At 36.6% G+C, this 22,107-nt stretch overlaps 1 protein-coding gene across 2 annotated transcripts in view; it reads right to left on the bottom strand.

Annotated features, from left to right (window-relative positions):
• LOC107563619 (protein FAM19A5-like) overlaps positions 1-22,107 on the bottom strand; it is a 171,502-nt gene that overhangs the window by 18,729 nt on the left and 130,666 nt on the right. For both annotated transcript variants that reach the window (XM_016248526.1, XM_016248525.1), the window contains exon 3: positions 11,474-11,601. In XM_016248526.1, the coding sequence (XP_016104012.1) occupies positions 11,474-11,601 (128 nt within the window). The remainder of the gene's footprint in view (positions 1-11,473; positions 11,602-22,107) is intronic.

Below are 22,107 nucleotides of genomic sequence, written 5' to 3'. Positions count from 1 at the left end.
AGCATAAAAGAGAACTAGCCTATTCTAAATTCGTTGGCCGTGATTGTCTGCATGTCATGATCGGGGCTCCGTACAACCGAATATAACCTTAGCCTACCTGTTTATTCATTTATTATGGTATGTTACTAGCTCACCTTTTGCGGCACCATGTTTGCGTAGCACATCCTCGTGCTTTCTGGCAATGTGCCGCTTCAGATTCCAATATTAATCTTTACTAACTCTCCCAGCACTCCCTCTCAGTTTCTGCTCCCTGCTCATTCTTAACTTTGATTTTTTACTTTACATTTATGTATAAGGCTTGCAACTTCGTTGAAACAATATCTGAACTCCATAACTGCTCTACTATTCTCGATCTCGAACAAGCAAATCACCCAACGGCATTCTGGGTTGAGCGAGCGGCACTGAGCGTTTTGAGCGAGCGGAGCGGAATCTTCAGAAAGGCACTCTGCGCTCTTAAGGAAATATTACCACACCGCTCCCCGCCCCGCTCCACTCACACAATATCTAATATCTACCCAATATATCTAATACAGCATATGCATTTATCTTAGAAGACTTGGTCCAGCGATACCCAATACTTTTCAAATGACTTATTCATATATGTACTGATTCATATATGTACTTTGTGAGACGCTTTAAAAATATGTTGTGCTTGCTGAGAAGAGCTTGATTTAATATTAGATTTTGTAGAATATTGTTAGAATATAGTGGAGTAAAACATAATACATTTAGTCAAAGATTACAATCATAGGAACAAAAAATACAAATATGCCTTATATAACAAATACACACAAGAGAAATATTTAATAGCTGCTGACAGCAGACAGAAGCTGAAGTGTTGTGCTCCCACCTTTTCATTCCCTCCTATTTCTAATACAGTATGTCTCGTCTTCATACCTGGCGTGATCACCCATCTGTTCACATAATTAGCCCTAAGCGTTGTAACCGAACTGATTCTGTTACATTCAGATATTATGTTCTGCCTCGACATTAGGGGGTGCTAAGCTATTATTTAGACTATTTATTCAGGTAGATAGTATGAAGAAGTCAGCTATGGCAAGGGATTATAAAGTTCGGCAAGTAATTGGAAATTAGTGGAAAACCGCAAAAGAAAGAAAACGTGGTATCAAACATCTGGTTCAGAAAACGAAAAAGATCGACAGCAGATTAGAAGAAAGTAGAATTCAAGGTAATGCTAACATTTTTGGCAGAATCCACAAAGATGTTAAACCCAATTAAAATAACTAAGGTATTGAAAGAAGCGATTGGAAAAATTGTAAGTGCAAAAATGACAAGATGGTAAACTTCTGCTGTTTGGTAAAGACAAGAATCAACAAAAAGCAGCTGTGGAACTAAAAACAATACTAGGAATAAAAGTATCTTGTACCGTGATGGAAGATAAGAAATGGGTAAAAGGAGTGATTTCAGGAGTTTCGACAGATATGTCAATTGAATCAATTAAGCAAAACCTGTCAGGGGCAGGGGTGATTGATGTGAGGAGACTGAAATATGTAAAAGATAAACAAAAGGCGGATAGCCTGTCAGTTATGATTCAGTTTGATGAGGAAAAGTTACCTGATAAAGTGTATATTGGGTATGTAAGTTACAGAGTTCGGCCATATGTACCACAGCCAGTTAGATGCTTGTGTCAGAGATTTGGTCATATTGCTGAAAGTTGCAAGGGAAAACAGCGCTGTGCAAGGTGTGGAGGTGAGCACGAATACGGGAAATGTGGACATGGAGTTCTTCCAAAATGCTGCAACTGTGGAAGTAATCATAGTGCAGGTTATGGGGGTTGTAAGGTAAGAAAAGATGCTGAGAAAGTTCAATGTTTAAGAGTGTTTGAAGGAATTTCATATGTGGATGCGTTAAAGCGAGTCCAGAAAAGCACAAAGACGTGTACTGAAAACAGTCCCGGTGGAAGATCCCTTGGTAGGGGTTGTATAACATGTAAACAGTAGTAAAATAAATTAAAATACCTTGTTGGTTGATAAGACGTCCTTTATTGCATTTATAGCAGAAGTGGTCAATTGTTCAGCGCAAACAGAAAGCCGTATGGAAAAAATCAGAATAATTCTGAGGGCAGCTGGAAAATACGTAAATGTAGAAGAAGTAAAGGTGGATCAAATAAATGAGAAAATAAAGGTAAAGGTAACAAATTCTCAGACAACATGTGGTGGATCTTAACAGTTTTAGCAATTCTTCAATGGAATGCTAGAAGTTTGATTTCAAATGGTCAAGACTTTAAGAAATTCATCGCAGATATTAATGATAAACCTCATGTAATTTGTATTCAAGAGTCATGGCTTAAGCCACATTTAAACTTTGTGTTAAAAGGATACTCGGTAGTTAGAAGGGATAGGGAAATTGGTACTGGTGGTGGAGTGATAACGTTTATATAATCTGAGGTAGCATATAAGAAAGTTGATGTGGAGGAAGAATGCAAATCAATAGTAGTAGAAGTTTGGACAGGAACACAAAAAATGAGAATAATCAATTTTTACAATCCTTGTAAAAGACTAAATAATGAAGCTTTATCTAAAATAGGGGGACAACATAAGTCTAATCAGGTGTGGTGTGGAGATTTTAATGCGCACAATACATTATGGGGTAGCATACAAACAGATAATAACGGAAGAGAAGTGGAGGAATTTTTGGAAACAAATAATCTGGTATGTATAAACGATGGAAGTGCTACTAGGTTGGATGTATCCAAAATTAAATATTCAGTTTTAGATTTAACAATTATGACAGAAAATCTAGCTAAAATAAGTATGTGGAACATAATTGGTCAAAACATGATGGGTAGTGATCATTTTCCTATTAATTGTAAAATTGGATTAGAAACATCTAAAATAGATATTGGAATGATCCATAGATGGAAATTTAAATCAGCGGATTGGGACCTATTTCAAGAAGAATGTGAACAGAATTTACTTAACTTAAGTTGTTTAACAGAAGATGTAGGGCAGTATAACAATACAATCTGTGAAAAGTCTTTGTAAAGTTACAGGGAAAGTAATAGGAAAAAGTGTAGGGAAAATAAAGAAGAAAAATGTACCTTGGTGAACTGTTGAGTGCAGCGAGGTAATTAAAATAAGGAATACGTTTTTAAAGAAAGTAAGGAAATCATATTAATTTTATGTTTTTATATTGTATAAAAGCACAGGCTGTAGTAAGGAAGGTAATACGTGCAGCTAAAAGAAAGTACTGGAAAGAATACTGTGACAAAATAGGTAAAAATATAGATATTAGCGAGATATGGGGAATGATGAGGAAAATGGGGGGGGGGGAATACAAAAATCTAATAGAATTCCTGTTTTAATAAGTGGAAATAATCAAATTATTAATAATAAAGAAAAGGCTGAGGTGTTGGCAGAAGCATTTGTAAAGGTGCATAGCAATATATCAGATGATATGAGGGAATTAAGAGAGAAAATGGTAAGAGATAATTAAAAAATGTTAGCTCAAAAAGGATTATCAGAAGGCACTATGGATGCTGTTTTTACATTATATGAACTCAAGCAGGCCTTGGAAGGAGTTAAACATACGTCACTGGGAAAAGATGAAGTATGTTATGAAATGATTAAACATCTTTCAGATAACGGATTAAATGTTATTTTAAGACTTTATAATGAAATATGGAGGCAAGGGAGACTTCCTAGCTCGTGGAAATTAGGTATAGTGGTGCCAATAGCTAAACCTGGGAAAGATCATACTGTTCCAACAAATTATAGACCAATAGCTTTAATATCTAACCTGTGTAAAATAATGGAAATAATGGTTATATCATGTTTATTATATGTTTTGGAAACTAGAAAGTTATTAAATGCATATCAGCGTCGGTTCAGGAAAGGACGTAGTACCATAGATGCAGTAATTTGCTTAGAAAATGAAATCAGGAAAGCTGAAGTGAAAAAAAGAAAAGGTCCTAGGAGTATTTTTCGATATCGAGAAAGCTTATGACATGGTATGGAAGAACTGTTAATAAATTTAGGTCAAATGGGCATTAATTGAATGTTGTTTAATTGGATTATGGATTTCCTAAAAGAACGAAAAATACAGGTAAGAGTAGGTAAAGAATACTCTGATACCTACATAGATAACAAAACTCCTCAAGGTAGCGTTTGCAGTCCGGTACTTTTCAATATTATGATAAATGTTATATTTGAGGAAATAGGATCAGAAATAGGAAGGTCACTATATGCTGATGGATGGAGCCTTATGGATAAGAAAGAAGAAGAAAATGCAGAACGCAATAGATACTGTTGAAAGCTGGACTAACCAGTGGGGATTTCGTCTTTCTGTGGCAAAGACTCAGGTAACTTGTTTCTCAAAAAATAAGAAAATTCCTGAAGTAAAATTAAAGTTGTATGAGCAAACTTTAGAGCAATAATCTATTATTAAATATTTTGGAGTATGGATGGACTCAAATTTAACATTTGGAACACATATTCAAAAGGTAATTGATAAATGTAAGAAAAGAGTTAATGTATTAAGATGTTTGTCAGGACTGGACTGGGGTGCCACAAGACACTCACTAAAGAGAGTATATTGTGCATTAATTAGATCATCGATTGATTATGATAGGATAATTTATGGATCAGCTTCAAACGCTTTGCTAACAAAAATGTATACAATTCAAAGTCAAGCCCTAAGGATTTGTTGTGGAGCTGTTAGATCCTCTCCTGTAACATCACTGCAGGTAGAGATGGGAGAAATGCCTTTGGATTTATGTGAGCTCCAGCTAAGACTGGTATACTGGTCAAATATTAAAGGCCATTTTTCAAATCATCCAGTTAAAAATGTTTTGGGAAATTGCTGGGAATATGCACAATCTCAGGTGAAAAGCTTTGGATGGATAATAGAAAAGCAAACTCAGCAAACAGGTATTAATAATGTTAATATTTGTCCTACAGTAGCATTGCCAGTATCTCTGCCTTGGTTTTTCTCAATGCCTTCTGTGGATCTCCAGATATTTTAAACTATAAAGGATAAACAAAATCAAGTTCCTAAAGCGATAGTAGTGAAACAGCATCTTGAGAGTGAATATTTCCAATTTTAACAAATATTTACAGATGGTTCCAAAGACCCAGTAACTGGATGAACAGTTGCAGCTATGTATATCCCTCTTTCTAAGTATAGAGCTGCAAAAATAATTACTAATGATATATCTGTATTTACTGCAGATATGGTGGCTATTTTGATAGCATTACAGTGGGTAGAAGTTAAACCATCTGCTGTAGTAATTTGCTCAGATTCGTTTTTAGTTCTTACTAGTTTAATAAGTGGAAAATCGGATTCAAGACAAGATATATTAATATAAATTTTACAAAATCAAATTAGACATTTAGCAGCATTTTTATGGGTGCCGGCTCATGTTGGTGTGGAGGGTAACGAGCATGTGGACAAGATAGCCAAACAGGCCCTTAAACATAATGTTATTGATTTAGAAATACCTTTGGGTAAATCTGATATGAAAGGCTTAATTAAAACAGCTATTAAAAATATGTGGCAGGAGAGGTGGGATAAAGGAAATAAAGGTTGTCATCTTTATAATATACAAAAACAAGTTGGTTTAGTTAGAATTAGTTATGGCAACAGAAAGGAAGATACGGTAATTTCTCGTCTGAGAATTGGTCATTCTGCCTTCAACAAATCACTTCAAATGATAGGGAAACATGGTTCTGGTCAGTGCAATAAATGTGGACTTCCAGAAACCATAGAGCATGTAATAATCAATTGTATGGCATATGAAAGGGAAATAATTCAATTAAAAAACGATTTAATTTCTGTTGGCATAAATTCTTTAACTTTGCAGAATATACTTAACAGTTCTTACAAAGGATATGAAGCTCTTGTTTTTTTTTTAAAGCAACAAAGTTATATAAGAAAATATAGAAAGGTAGGGTAGGTGGTATTGATTTTTTTTCCGTTTTATTGATTTTTTTTCTTTCTCTCTTCTGATATCAATGCCTCACACTCCATCCCAGTAGGTGGTGGAATATGCACTAAAGCTGGTTTGCCAACCGCCATTAAACGTCAAAGAAGAAGTCAGCTTGTGTTCGGGAGAGGAAGCAATGGTTTCCTCACGCTCGCATTTCAGAAGCTGACGGTCCTAAGATTGAGAATTTGTTTCCCTGTGTCAATCTGTAAGTGTTCACTGTTCATTTTGTAATGTATTATGTTTGTTGGAATGTAATTAGTTTGTAACAATGCTAATAGTAGAACGGTATTTGTTTTTTGATAGATGGACCTTTTATGACTAATAGACTTGTATAGTCACGAAACGGAGTCATGTGGAACTGTTTCCAGCACGGCCTTTGGAATTGTGAACGTCTTGCGTGTTAAGCACATGCTTTTACGCAGTGGACTCTACGTGTGCTTCGTGGAAGCTTTGTGGATATCACAGATTTGCATTATCATTATTTTTTTCCTTTGACTGCTATCGACTCACCGGGAACTTTGTCACATAAACGGACATTATCAGTGATCTTCAGAATCTTCATCTACTTTAAGTTTGTTCTACTTACAAGCATATTTCATGTTGTTCCAACTCAGCATGCCTGGCCTACAGACATAAGGTTCATTAGCATTCATCCCTTGGTTGCTGTTGTTTTTTTTCTTTTGCTTTGCCTATTTTCAAATTGTCTTTTCTTTTGTTTGTTTTGAGCTTTGTAAATATTCATCTGTGTGAGGTAAACTGCATCCATATAAAGTATATTCATTCTTTCTGCATTTTTGTGCCTAAAAAGTTCGTGATTGTCTTAACCTGTTTGAATATTAACCTTAAACCTGCTTATACCAAAGTGTTAATCGTGTTAAGGAACTACTTTGGATTCCCCTTTTTTAATGTATATCTCACGCCTAAATTGGGTAGCGGTTATATAATTGGCACCTGAACAGGGACCTGTTTCTTGATGTACTTTGGTGTATGTCTTTGGTTTTTTTCAAGTATATTTCAGTTAATCATGGCTAGTCAGCAGAATTTGGAAGGGGCAGACTTTTCCAGCACGTCTTTTAGAGCACACAGAGAACCGCTTAAATACCTCATCAATACCTTTAACGATTTGTACATCGATTCAGATGAGGACGACAGAGTTACTGTAGAAGAGTCTGATGATGACTCTCAGTTTCCTCCTCCCCCCCGAGATCCATGGTGATGGTGAGTTAGAACCTAAGTCGACTATAATCCATGATCTAACAAGCCACCTTGACACTCTAGAGGAGAATGTCAGTAACATTCAACAACAAGGACCAAATATCTGTTCATGAATGTGAAGCAATGTGTAAATCTGTTGAAGAGAAGTTGTTGTACTGTGTGGAAGAGTGAGAAAACATATAGAAGTGCTTATTCAAGACCTGGGACAGTATATGGTGGATTGTCTTAAAAGAAGGGATAAGCAAATAGATCGTAAACTACAGGCAAGTAACCCAACAATTTCTACTCCCCATCAGCCCATAAATAGAACGGTTATCCATAGATTCGATAAAGACTGTCATTCCAGTATCCCACCAACTGCTGATAGTATTTCAGTAAGTCCATACAATCCGCCAGTCAAGCTTGAATTTCCTAAGTTCAGTAATAATTCTGAGGAAGACCCGCTTGCATTTATTGAGCAATGTGAAGAATATTTTGCTGTCCGCCCATTAACTGATGAGGAAATTATAGCTTCTCTGACTGCTGTTTTAGGATACACTGCTTGGTGGTCTGCGGAAAAGAAAATAATCCACAATTCTGGCACAATGTCTCAGGTGGAGAAAGAGAATGACTGAAAGGGAGATGATTCAGGCCATCTTATGTAATTGCAACCCTCGGCTGACTAGCCTGTTAAGAGGTACCCTACATACAGTACACAAACTGGTCAGAGTTGGAACACAGATTGAAAGAGACATTTGTGAGTCAAAGAAATACTGGAACCAGATGAATGCGGATGAGCAGAGTAAGAAAAATGTCACGCATCAAGAGTTGCAACGTAAAAATCCACCATCTAGCACTAAAGTAGTTCAGAGTGGAAAAACCAATGTGCAATGTAATCCTCGAAATCTTACTATTCCACTGCATATTCAGGATAAACTAATTACAGCACTCATCGACACGAGTAGTACTCTGTCTTTAATGCAAAAATCCATTTGGCAGCAGTTGTGCAAAGATGAGGTCCTTTTGTCAAGCGGAGGACAAACTTTTCTTCTCTCAAATGGCCACCATCAGGCAACTGTGGGAAGGTAATCTGGACCAGCAAAGTGCATGATGTCCCTGTGCAGACTGAGTTTTATGTAATGAATAATGCTGACCTAGCAGTACCTGTCATTCTAGAAGTGGATTTTCTCTGTAACTCAGGAATGGTATTAGATTTTCGGCATGCTCAGTATACTCTAACCACACAAGAGAATATTGCTATCATGCATTCATTCACCAGCCAGAATACCAACCTAGTAGCACCAACTGTCAATTTCTACCTTGCATTGTCTCCAGCACAGTACAAAGAAGAGGTTCTGCAGTCCATTCATAGTCTTACGATCAATGCAGATACTGACATACAAGGACAGCTAGAAGGTTTGATGTTGGGTTGGCCCACAGTTTGCACCCACGATATAGGACATACCACACTGGTCAAGCACCGTATCCTGACTACCGATGAAGTGTCTGTAAGGAAAAGACCATACAAGGTATCTTTTGAGAAACAAACATTTATTGACGAACAGATTAAGGAGTTGTTGGACAAAGACGTCATACGTCCCTCTACAGCTCCTTCACCAGTGGTGGTGGTGCCAAAAAAGGATGGTGGATCTTGTTTATGTGTTGACAATTGTGGACTTAATGCTAAGACCACTTTGGACTCATATCCAATGCCACAAATACAAGACATTCTAGAGTCCTTACATGGAGCACCCGTTTTCAGCACTCTCGATCTGAAGAGTGGATACTAGCAAATGGAAATGTATCCTGACAGCATGCAAAAGACTTTGTCACATCATCTGGGCTATATGAATTTCAGCGTCTACCGTTCAGCCTAAAAAACGCTGCAGCTTCTTTCCAGCGGTTGATGGAGAGTGTGCTTAAAGAGTTGAAGGGCAAATGTTGCATGATCTACATTGATGATGTCGTGATATACTCCAAAAGTGAGCAAGAGCACTTCCAACACATCCAACAGGTATTCCAGTGTCTATTTAAAGCTGGTTTCACTCTTAACTTAAATGCAATTTCATCCAAAAGTCTCTAATGTTTCTAGGTCACATAGTTTCGGGGCAAGGCATAAAGACCAATCCATCTAAAGTCTCGGCTGTAAGTGCATTTCCCAAACAACAATCTATGAAAGATTTACAATGATTTTTGGGATTAGCTGGGTGGTACCACAGATTCATTCCCCATTTTTCAGAAAAAGCAGCACCACTACATGCACTAAAACAAAATAACTCTACATGGACTTGGACAGAACAATGCCAGCAATCATTTGATCAACTCAAGTTAGATCTAACAAAGGCACCCATTCTGGCAACTCCCGACATTACAAAACAGTTTAAAGTACAGACAGATGCAAGGGAGGTGGGTCCGGGAGCTGTGCTCATGCAAGAGATAGAAGGAATAGAACGCATCATAGCCTATGCATCGCGGTTGTTGAAAGGAGCCAAAAAAATCCTACTCCGTATCGGAGAAAGAGTGTCTAGCGGTTGTATGGGCTGTGGAAAAATGGCGACCATATCTAGAAGGGAACCCGTTTGAGGTTGTGACCGATCATGCTGCACTAACATGGGCTTTTCAGCATCCCAAACCATCTTCACGGCCAATCAGGTGGACTATTCGCCTTCAAGGATTCCATTTTACTGTCAAGGTTATAGCGTGATCTAATTTCCATTGATAAACACATCCTCTCATTGAGAGAACTTAGTTAGAAGGTTAGAACTGCTCTGTGTGTCCTAAGATAGATTCTGAAGAGCTCTATAGGGATTTGGCCAAGTGAAGTCCTGTTATGATATATTTAATGTCAAATGAGCCAACATTGTTGTGATTCACTTAATTTCTCCATATATCTATCTATCTATTTATTTTTTCTGGAATCTCTTAATAGATTAAGAGATTCCAGAAAAAATAAATAAATAGATAGATAGATATATCCTTTTACATAAGATTAATTAAGTTTTATTTTTATTTATTTATTTATTTTTATTTATTTATTTATTTTACTATACCGTGCAATACCAATACACCATAAAAAGAAGGTTTCTGAGTGCACTATTAGAGTCATCGTGAAATTAAAATGTCTTTTTTTTTTTTTTACAAATACATGTAAACATAAACAATTTGTCTGTGCATGTTTCATTTAAAAAAAAAATTCTGACATAACAGTTAAACAAAATATCATAACTGAACCTTCTAGAGAAAATGTCAGATCTCTAGTGACATATACAGGACTACTCCATTTTAACATGTTTAAACCTCTGCAAGCCCTTATTCAATTCCCTACACTTTTGCATGCAATGCCTATATCTCAAAATAATCAACAAACGATGCATAGAACCAAGTCCACACCCTGCATTCTTTCTTTTTTCGATAATCCATTTCGATAACACTATTTTACGTGTCCTTATTACATGTACTTACGACAGTAATAACAATAAATGATGTATAATTACATGCAACTAACCCTAAACCAAACCCTCATCCTAACCTTAACCATATAGTAAGTACATGCAGTTAATTAATATTACTCAGTACTTAAATCTATAATTACACTGTAACAAGGACACTAAAATAAAGTGTAACCACTGTTACACTTGAATACACATCACAATACAAAAGAAAAGAACAGTTGCTACTTTTATTTCAGTGCGACTTTAAGAAAGTAGTCTTTGAAAGATGCTATGCTAGTATGAGATGGCTGCATTTTATTTATAGTACATGCACTTACGGTGTATTTAGTGTACTTACCCAAGAAAGTACTGTAACTACTGTAGTTTTTACCCACTTATTTGAATTACTATAGTAAATATGTACATGTGGAACAGAACTGTAAAATAAAGTGTTACCGATAAGATTATTTAAAATCATAAAATAAATTAATGCTTATTGCAGACAGACAATATACTCTAATCCTCTAGTCTTCCATGTATACCTGTTACATGAAATCAGAACTGATGCCATATATATTCATGGTGCTACTATGAACAAATGATCAGTAAATATTAAAAAGAAAAATATATATTTACATATATGATGAGTTTATAACCTTTCATCAAAATATAATATGCACCACTTCTCAAGAGACTTTCCTTTTCCGCTGACGACTTCTCTGGACTGAAGAGCTCATTTTTCACAATCTAATTATTTCCCAATGGATCCAAAACATCCAGTCCATTTTTTTTATTGAATATACCGTTTCACTTTAAAATACTGCATGTGACATTATAAAATTGAAAAGAGCTGTAAATAGAGTGACATTTGACAGTGATTATGAGAATAAGTAAGTCTCACCGTTGTAGTTTTCACTCTGCCGCTGGGCTGTGTACAAGTCCAGCCTGATTTATTTACTAACAGGTCACAGCCTTCATCCTCTAGACAGGGCACCATGTCACACCACTGCTTGGTCTTCATGATACGAGCTGTGGATCAAGACCAAAGAAAAGGTTAAGATGATATGATCAGTAAGGCGAGCAGAAACACACACTCGCACAAAAAAAACGTCTGCAGAACAAAAGAAGACTTAAGGCAAGAAGTAGGACCCGTGTAAATATCGGATCAGCTTTCCAGCGCTGGAGAGAACTCAAGGCCTGCAATCGGACGCCGAAGTTGCTTTGTTTCTTCTCGATAGGTGAGTAACACTGTATCTGCGCCGCAACAGCTAAAGTCTGTCTAGTCCACTGGACGTGACAAAGCGAGCGTTGAAAATCATTTTAAATTTGTGTCAATACGTCATGAATAGAACGCAGCAGCGATTTTCTGTCGGGGATTTGTCGTGTCGTGTCGTGCCGCGCCGCATCCAGTGTAGACCATAGTGTATATATATATATATATATGGTGTAGACACGAGTAAAAATAGTTTAATTCGAAAGGATTCAAAATAAACAGATTAAAGAAAGGTTTGTCAAAGATTTGTCACGCAGATGTATGTTCATTATAGATGATCATTTTTATATAGAAGTAGGTCACTTTAACAAACCTGCATTAGCATAAGTCCCTTGGGAGAGACAGTCACAGTTTCAATATATACTATATGACATTACAATAGCCATTGCTTTAGAAACTTATATTTCAAACTTTAAATGGCCATTAAAATGTATGCATGTAAGTGCAATACATTAAAACACATGCAAAGGTTTACATAACTTTCCTTAACTGTTACAATGACCATGTCTCATATAATTTAGATCACACAAGAAACAAAACCTGTCAGGTTACAGTTTTATAAAAAATAAATGAATAAATAGTATGTTATGCAATACCATTATATTTGTAGTTGGATATGAATAGTCAAGTCTGATAGTCTTACCTCCTGAAATAATTAATAAAAAATTATTAACAATACATTAGTTATAATAATTGTATATGATGCAAGTTAAGAGATATTATCTTTCTTTTAGTATTACCAAAATATTAGTGATACAATATATACAATATAAACATTTATTTATTTATTGGTTTGTTTTGTTTTTCTTTCTGCAGTGTCAAAGGTGAAAGATTATTCAGTTAAGTTGTCCTGTATACCTGTTGATTGCCAGTATATTGTAACTTACATCATGCTCAAACAAAATGTAATTGCCCACACTACAGATACCAGCATATGTTGTCGTCATACATTACAACACAACATGCCAGCTCTATTTCCTGACAGAAGAAATCATATCTGTCAAAGAAGGATATTATAACGTCTATTTTCTGCCGTGTTTTACTATGTTTATTCTTATATGGCTCTTGATGTAATACATCTCTGAGAGAAACATTTAGACCATGAAGAGAATTAGAGTAATCAGAGCACAGGATAATTACCTGTTGATTTGCATTTTTACCTCTGAGGAGTCTTTTGCGAATTTCAGATGCCGCAAGGAGACAAAAGTGGGCGCAATCAGGGCTAATTGTAGGTTTAATGGAGGAATTTAGTGCATCAGTAATCAAGATATCTGAGTGGTGTCAAGACGTTTGCCTCGGCGTCACTAAAAATCTTACATCAACTACTGTAGCAACCAGTGGTGGAGGTAACGAATTACAACTACTCACGTTGCTGCAATGAAGTAGTTTTTTCGGGTCCTTGTACTTTTTTGAGTATATTTTTAAAGCTGTAATTTTACTTGTACTTAAGTACAAATTAAGCAAAATAATCTACTTCGTTACTATTAAATCATAGTTCATTACAATTTGAATTGATATTCAAACCTTTGACGGCACTTCAGTAGCCAATAAAGATATCCGAACGTAAAAGGACCAATAACAGCCCTGATATCCGGTGGCGGCTCGTCGGGGAAGGCAGGGGAGGCACAGCTTTTATTAGACTTTTAAGAAGGGATGGATGTTTGCTTCAAGTGATAGGCCAGGTAAGTGAAATTATATTATCTTGCTTTATATGTGTCGTTTCCTTTACGTTTTCTGACTAAAATAAATAAATTTAATAAATTAAAAAGCAAATAATAATAATAACAATAATAATAATCAGCAGGGATCCCCAGACCAATACAATTAGTGTGCCTCATCTATTTTAAAACCCACGAGCTACCGCTGCTGATATCTGAACCGGGAAAAGCTGCCACTGCAGCAGGTGAAGAGCTGATCGGACAGTGAGGGAGCTCAGCGTAATTTATGGACTCAAAGTTTAGAGAAACAAACTACATGGTAGTGTTATCATAAATATCTATATTTTTATACCGATACTGAAATATCCGACACAGTTACATTACTCATTTTCCACAGTATCTCCCATATATAGCCTACACCGATACAAGCTGTGTCTCGTTCTCTCCTCTCCGACAGTGAGTTTGACACACATCGCCTCCTGTCGAATACAGAGTCTGAATATCCACACGGGATTGCAGCTATTCTGCATAATTTGAATAATTCCTGCGCAAAGTGCCTAGCACTTTATTGTAACATGAGAATACCGTCATGAAATCACAGAAAACTGAATGCAAGCTCTCAAATAGGCCTAACTTATACAAATGAACTGCCTGTCCTCTCACTCCGATGTTGCTTGTGCGCACTCAGACCATGTGCAATCGCGATCTCCCGTGCTAGAAATTATTCCTCTTTTCTCCTGGATTAAACTTTGTCAAGTAGAATAGATCCACGCCTGACCGATGAAAATGCTACTGGAAATGTTATTGGCTATAAGTGAAATGCATCAGAAAGTCTTTCAACTATCAAAAATGGAACTTTAATTTCTTTACAATGTAAGTAGGCCTATGATAGAAATGTTTCGGAATGGGATATTTGTATGATTTGTACATAGACTAAGATATTTATGTCTAACTGCATCACTACATTGTACAGACATTACAGGTCAAAGCCATCTGATGTTCCGTTTATCTAAACGGTAGGCAAGTTCGGTACTAGAGAGCCTACAGAGTCCTACAGAATTCAGGTCCAACCCTGAAAAAAAACACTCACCTGCCTATAGCCTTAGTAATCCTGAAGACATTGATTAGCTTGTTCAGGTGTGTTTGATTAGGGTTGGAGCTGAACTCTGCAGGACTGCGGCTCTCTAGAACCGAACTTGCCTACCCCTGATCTAAACAAACCACATATATGGCTCTTAAAACACTGCTTATAAAAATTCAGTGTTGTCATATTTTGAATACCTCATCTGACTTTAGGTCATTTGTTTATATCATTTTTATTACTGACTGTGCGCTTGTCTTTTTTTGTAAATTCATTTCAGTTTGAAATCAAATTTTAAATCATGCTTCCTTGTGCTGTAAGCTTTTGCAACAAAGTTACCATATTTTAAAGACACAAATACACAGAATGAGCAAATGTTGAAGATTGAGATTTTTGTAATGGTAATTGATCAGTGTTTATATGTATGTAAATAAAATCCTATATTAAAAATCTGTTTATCATATAAAGCAAACGTGTCTTTTTTGGAAGGCTTGGATTAAACCATTTAAAGCTTGAAATAATGGTTGCCTTGACAAAAAAATGGATGGACAAAAAAAAATTGAGATATTAAAATATCTATATGGCAGTATACAGTATAGTTTTGCCAATGGTATTAAAATGATTAAAGTCGTCATGAAATCAAAAATGATCCTACTTTTTTAGTGCACATTACTAGTCTTGTGGTGAACACTTAATACACTGTCAAGTCAATACACCGGGAAAAAAAAAATTGCAGGCCGTCATAATCTTTAATCAATAACTGAAAATTCGCTTCCGCTCTGGAATCGCTATGGCTCTGATGACGTCAATTTGACGGCTTCGGGGGAATCCTCTTGTTAAGTATGACGCAAGGACTGCTGTTTCCGGGTCCATGCCTCTACTCATTTCACTTGAGAATCCTATCTCAACAGCCATTTATGAGCACTATTTAATTAATATTACATATTTAAGCTAAGCATTTAAAAATCTGCTGTACACACTTCAGTCTCTGTGCTCACAGTGTCTCAGACACTAATATTTTAGCGGAATCCCTGTCTGGCCATCTGGGATTTCAGTATGGAGATAAAGGTTAGGGTTATAATTTTTCAGTATTACATGACATCGTGGGTCCATATTATCACAGTTTGTTGATTTTTGGGGGGCATCTGGCAGAGCGTTAGGACCCACAAGCGGTGAAGCGTGATGTCAGATGTAACAAGCAGATATTCTTAACCACTATCCAACCGTAAATCTGCTATGTGCAAGAGGTGGAGAGGAGGTGCACCACAATAAAACCCCACCCTTTATTCAATATTCTGTTGCACTCGGAAATACATCACAACATTGAAGTCAGTTGCAAATTCCGGTTCATGGGTACTTTAATATTGATATTTTTCAAGGTATTTAAGTTAGAAATTCCTGTATCATGACCACTAATTCACATACTTTGTCAATAAGATAAAAGTGGGTTTTGTTCAAAGTATCTATTATCCACATAGATCTTTGATATAAATGAATATTTTTTGGTAATTCATTAAATATCGCAGGCTAAAAAGTAACTAGTAACTAGTACTCTGAGTAGTTTTTGAGAAGAGCACTTTGTACGTTTACTTAAGTACTGTTTTGTCACCAGTACTTTTACTTGCAATTGAGTATTATTTCAGCAATGTAACAGTACTTGTACTTAAGTACACATTTTCAGTACTCTTTCCAGCACTGGTAGCAACCACACAGTACATTTGACTAACTAGAAATCTAAACAGTCAACAAAATGCAAATGGCATGCGTCATGGCCAATAAAAATCAAATGACTAAAAAATGCAGCATAAAGAAAAACCAAGTTTTTCACTATTCCTGTAGTTTAGTCCTTGTTTTCATGATTATCTAATAATCTAAATTATGTTGGTTTGCTGGTTTCCCTGGTTACTGATTATGTTCCACACCTGTTTTCCTTTCTCCTGTTTATTTAACGCCCCCTTTTAGAGTCTTTAGTTGTTGGTTATTGTATTAGTGTGCTATTTACTAAGCTGTTACATTTGAGGTTTTGGTGTTGGTTTGTTTTTGTATGATTGGATTCATATCATGTTATGGTTAAAAGCTGTTTAGATCCACACTGTAAAAATTTGCCAGGAAGTTACAGGATTAAAGAGTATTATTTTACAATGTGTTACTGTAGTCAGAAATTTACTGTGAAATCAATGCATGCTGAGTCATTTTCTTACAGATTACTGTGGACAGCAGAATGATGCTAACATAACAGTAATTCTCTGCTCTTGTTTTACTGTCAATTCACTTTATAAAGTTGTCTTTAACTGTGCCACTGTGAGAAATTTAGTTGTTTACTACTGTAATTGTTTTGAAGTCACCATAATGGTGATCCCATTTGTTTGGGCTCTGTGACCTTGCATATTCATATTCAAATTTCTGATCTAGTCATGTCAGAAGTGTGACAAATTAAAACATTTGTTAAAATGATGACAAACTAAACTATTTAATAAGCTAATTGCCTGACTTTAAGATAGTCAAACTATTTTTAGCATGAACATGAAGATTTTATTTTAACATTATTTAAGCATGAGGATTAATCAATAACTTATTTCATATTCATATATTTGTGATGGATCTTTCACAATAGTGAAGTAACTGCTGAGAAACGTCTTTGAAAGATGTGACATCAATACTCGACATACAAAACACAACAATGGTAACACTCAACAAATAAACATTACAAAATAAACAAACAACACAAACTGCTAAAAGTGAACCAAACTAGTTCAATAGCACAAATAAACCCAACAAGAAGGAAAAAAAACTAATCTCAATGCATCTATTCATGCTGCATTGCTGTTTTTTCACAAGAAATGTCTGAGAGTGCAGTTAGATATAAGAAAAGTCCCACTGTGAAATATCTGTGAAAGTAATGCAATTATTAACCTGGAATGTACTGTAATTTCTCACTCTTTTTTTAGTTTTGTTTTTTAAACCGTGCATGCTTCTGCAAACTGTGACATTTTTAGAGATCTACCTTTATCCCACAATGCAATGTGGTCAAACCTCCATGTCCAGTGTGATGAGTCAACTGAAGCAATCAGCTATGGGTTTTATGCTTTTCTTGAGGCATTATTTGATTGGACTATCAAAAGTTAAAAGTACTATAAGCGACTTTTTTATGGAATGACACACAGAAAGCCCAATTCAGGCCCAATTACCTGAGAGATATCACTGGAATAGATTTTGTGTGGAATCATAACTGTATCTGTGACAGCCCTCGTCTCTTCAACCAGAAAAGAACAATCAAGGATGTTGGATGTTTTTTTTCTTTTCAGGAAGTCTGAAGAATTTGACGTGGTCTTCGCCTAAACGTGATTTTGAGTGTTTGGGTTTTCTGACATGTTTTTAGAGATGATTTGACTTTGGAGGGGATGGGGGAAATATACAGTGACAAGAATATGTTTGTGAGACCTTTAAAAATATCTGGATTTAATACTCATTTGTGCTCTGATCTTCAAGTCACAATTGTAGACAATCACAATCTAACTGCATTTAGATGAAAACGAGTATAAGCAATAGAAAGAGGAAATAAAACGAAAGAGTACAAAAAAAAGTAAAAAAATTTAAATGAGTATTAAGGAATAGAAAGAGGAAAGAAAAAAAATATGGACTTACCAGCTGTCTGCCTGCTCTAGATTGAGAAGGAGAATCGGACCCTCAAGGACCACACAAAATCTTTTTTATACCTGGTGTGTCCTAGAGGGTCATTTACACAATATGTGGAGTGGGTGCTGGTCCAATGTGGATTCTTATTTACCATCTGCATTATGAAAGAGGACAACGCCAACCTCACTCCAGACCCACAGCCCAGCCAGCCTTCGGCCATGCCTGCCATGGATAACACCGCTGACTCAGAGTCCAGGACTACCATGAAAGAAGATTCATAGCAATTGCCAGAAGCCATGTTCGTCCCAAGCCCAAACCCATTGCAGAGTCTGTCCAGGTGTGTAAGCCAGCATCAGTGTCCGTCGTCGATGGCATATCAGTGGAAATCGTCAACATAAATTTGAGCCCCAGCCACACTCCTGTAACTGTGGTGCATACAAGAAGCTGGGTCTCAATATAATTATTTTATGAGATGGATGATATAATGTTTCCTGGTCTACCATCTCCGCTGGTCCCATCCAATTTCAAGTCATTTTCCTCACCACTGTTTTCCGCGTTGCTGGTTCAGTCCAGTTCCAAGTAGTCTTTGTGGATGCTGGTTAAGCCCAGTTTCAAGTTATTTTTGTCACTGCTGGTTAAGCCCAGTCCCAAGTCATCTTCCTCATCATTAAGTCAAACCAGCACCAAGTCATTGTCCAGCTTTCATTGCTATTGGCTCTGCCCTGCTTCAAGTCACATTCGTCGAGGATGGCCCTGCCCAGCCTGCCCGTCCCCCCTCCTCTGCCTAAGCCATCTCCCACTCAAGCCTCTGAGCCCTTTACTCCATCTTGGCCCTCCAACTCATTAGTTCCACCTTGGCTCAATGCTCCCTCAACAGCACCATGGTCTGTCATCCCTCAGGCTCTATCTTTGTCTACCATTGGTCTGGCTCCACATTGGACTTCTGAGTCTTCAGCCGCGCTTCTACCCTCCACCCATCTGGCTCAGTTGGGCTATCTCCATCCATCTGGCTCCACCACTGCCCTCTGTCACACTGACTCTGCCCCAGTCTGCCAAGCCCATGTCTCCACCTCAGGTAAGTGTGTCTGTGTCTCCACCTTGGCCAGCCAGGCCTTCCGTGTCACGTCTCCTCTGCTCTGCCTGGGTTTCCACTCTACTCTACTGGCTCCATCCTGGCTCCTCCTTTCTTTGGTTCCACCGTGGGCCTTTGTCCTGATGGCCGTGCTTGTGGTGACTCCTTGGCTTCTCCCACCATGATCTCCTCCCTCTTTGCTGTCTCCCTCTGCTGGCTCCTCCTCATCCAACCCTTCATTCTCCCCTACTCCCCGGGGTGGGGGAGATGTGAAGTGTGTTTTTGTAAATTTTGGTGTCTATTAAAACTATCTATCATTCATTCTGTGTCATACATCATTCTTTGGATCTAAACTACACAGCAACCTGTGACAATGGGTCAGTGATAACAAGCATACTACTTATTGTAACTTTATTTCAATTAAGTTTCACTTACTATTATTTTAAAAGGCAAGTAGTATGCAGTGTATTCTGCACAGTATTCAGTAACTAGAATTCCATCTTGAACATAGCCAGCACCTTATACAGAATAAAATTTTATTAAATACAAAATAAATATTTACATTTTCTGAGATGAAAACTGCACACCACTTTTTACATTAAAAATGCAAAGTTGTCATTTCAGAACTGAATTACACGGTGCTTGTAAGCACAGTGCCCATAATCTGATGTTATATATGACTGGTTACATTCTCCAGGTGTGAGTGGAAGGACAACTCAACATTATAAAATAAAAACAACCTGGATGTAATCTGCCTCTTGGATGGGGCTAGATGCACAGTTCATCTGGAGGCGATAAGAGAAGGTATAAAATCATTACACCCACACTGGGACACTCATCTTGTTGAAATGCTTTATCACACTCACATCAACAGCCAGGAACCCTGGGTAATACATCATACCTAATGCTGTAGAGAAGCAAGGTCTGGCAGGAGAGAGCAGATATATAAGAGGGCAAGAGCTTAGCCAGATCTGATAGTAGCTACGTATTTTAGGTATAGCCATCTGATATAACAGTAAAAAAAAAAACACAAACTTTGCTCACATTTGCCAGTATAACAATCAGAATTCAGAGATCTCGCTATGAACATTTGAGAAAATGATGCTACTTCAATGAAACTTAGAACTCCAAGCTATGAACAAGCAACAATCAATATATATATATACTGTATATATATTATATATATATATATATATATATATATATATATATATATATATATATATATATATATATATTTATTTATTTATTTATTCTTATTTAATTTTTTTCTGTGGGAACTTTGCCAGAATATTTAAGAATATTGCCACATCACATTCATCAGTACAGAGTCCAAATGCAGTTACAGAGTCTTCAGTTGACAATATAGGGCTTTTTCAATGTCATTTGTGATAATTACGGCACATACGTTTTGTGATTTTATATAAGAAATTAAATTAATTTTGCTTTGGTAATGGCACTTCTGAGAACTTAATTCACAACCGAATTTCTGAATAAAAAAGTTATTATAAACAGGGTTTATTTGACCCTGAATTATGTTTATAGTTTTATTCAAAGACACAGTGCCTCCATGCTCCAGTGGTCTGGTCCAGTCTCGGGTCCCTCAGTCTTGCTTTGGTGACAGGCATGCACAAATTCTTCATGTCCCTGCCCGGGTGCCCATCCTCTCTGCTCTAACACATTAAAATTCTCAGCTGCACTGCTGCACAGTAATGACAGCTCAAAGACCCTTTTAAGCAAATTTAGTGTGTCTTCATTTTTGCACAGGCGTATCCAACACGGCATGCCATTGTCATTTCACTATCCTCTCCTTATGGGTCATTGCTCTCTCTCTCTCTCTCTCTCTCTTACTCTTAATCTGTATTACCCTGTCCAAACCATAGGGTCAAGTTTATGCTGGTTAAAAAATAATAGTTTGATTGTATGTACAACATTTGGCTGCAAAGAGTGTCTTGCTCCACTGACATCATAAGGCTAATTTTGTAAGGCTAATGTGTGTCAATGAAGAAATTAAGAAACCAGGCGCTAAGAGGACCATGCTAACCAGCCTAACTATTGGTCACTAATCCCATCATGCTGCAAATTGTTCAATTCCTCTAAAACCTATCACCTTGAGACCACTTTTAACAATCCAATCAATTTCTCATTATATAAAACTCCTTCCCACATCTTTTTCTTGTTGCATGTTCTGTTCACTCACAAAATGATAATGTTACGTTACAAAATAAAAATGGGTTACAAATAAAGTCAAGGACAAAGTCAAAAGAGCCCACTGCCAAGTCTCTGATATTCTAGTCTATAGTTATGGCTCAGGTACCTTCTTCAGTCTAAGTCTATGGCATTTATTTACTCATTTTATTGTCTGGCAGGCCAAAATCTTAAGTCTGATTGCAAAAAAAAGTAATCAGCAATTTTCTGAATCCTTGCATTAGCAAACACCAGTAATTAAAAGGAGATGAGTAATTTTGTTTTGGATTTGGTCTTAAAATTGGACTGTACAATTTGGGTTGGGTACAGAGCCTCGGATATATATATATATATATATATATATATATATATACAGTGGGTACGGAAAGTATTCAGACCCTCTTAAATTTTTCACTCTGTTTTTCATTTTGTTATATTGCAGCCATTTGCTAAAATCATTTAAGTAAATTTTTTTTCCTCATTAATGTACACACAGCACCCCATATTGACAGAAAAACACAGAATTGTTGACATTTTTGCAGATTTATTAAAAAAGAAAAACTGAAATATCACATGGTCCTAAGTATTCAGACCTTTTGCTCAGTATTTAGTAGAAGCACCCTTTTGA

The sequence above is a fragment of the Sinocyclocheilus grahami genome, unplaced genomic scaffold, assembly GCF_001515645.1.
Source record: "Sinocyclocheilus grahami isolate Dianchi unplaced genomic scaffold, SAMN03320097.WGS_v1.1 scaffold882.1, whole genome shotgun sequence".
Taxonomy (NCBI): domain Eukaryota; kingdom Metazoa; phylum Chordata; class Actinopteri; order Cypriniformes; family Cyprinidae; genus Sinocyclocheilus; species Sinocyclocheilus grahami.
The sequence above is the reverse complement of the archived record's forward strand: the minus strand, read 5'-3'. Positions and strand labels throughout refer to the sequence as shown.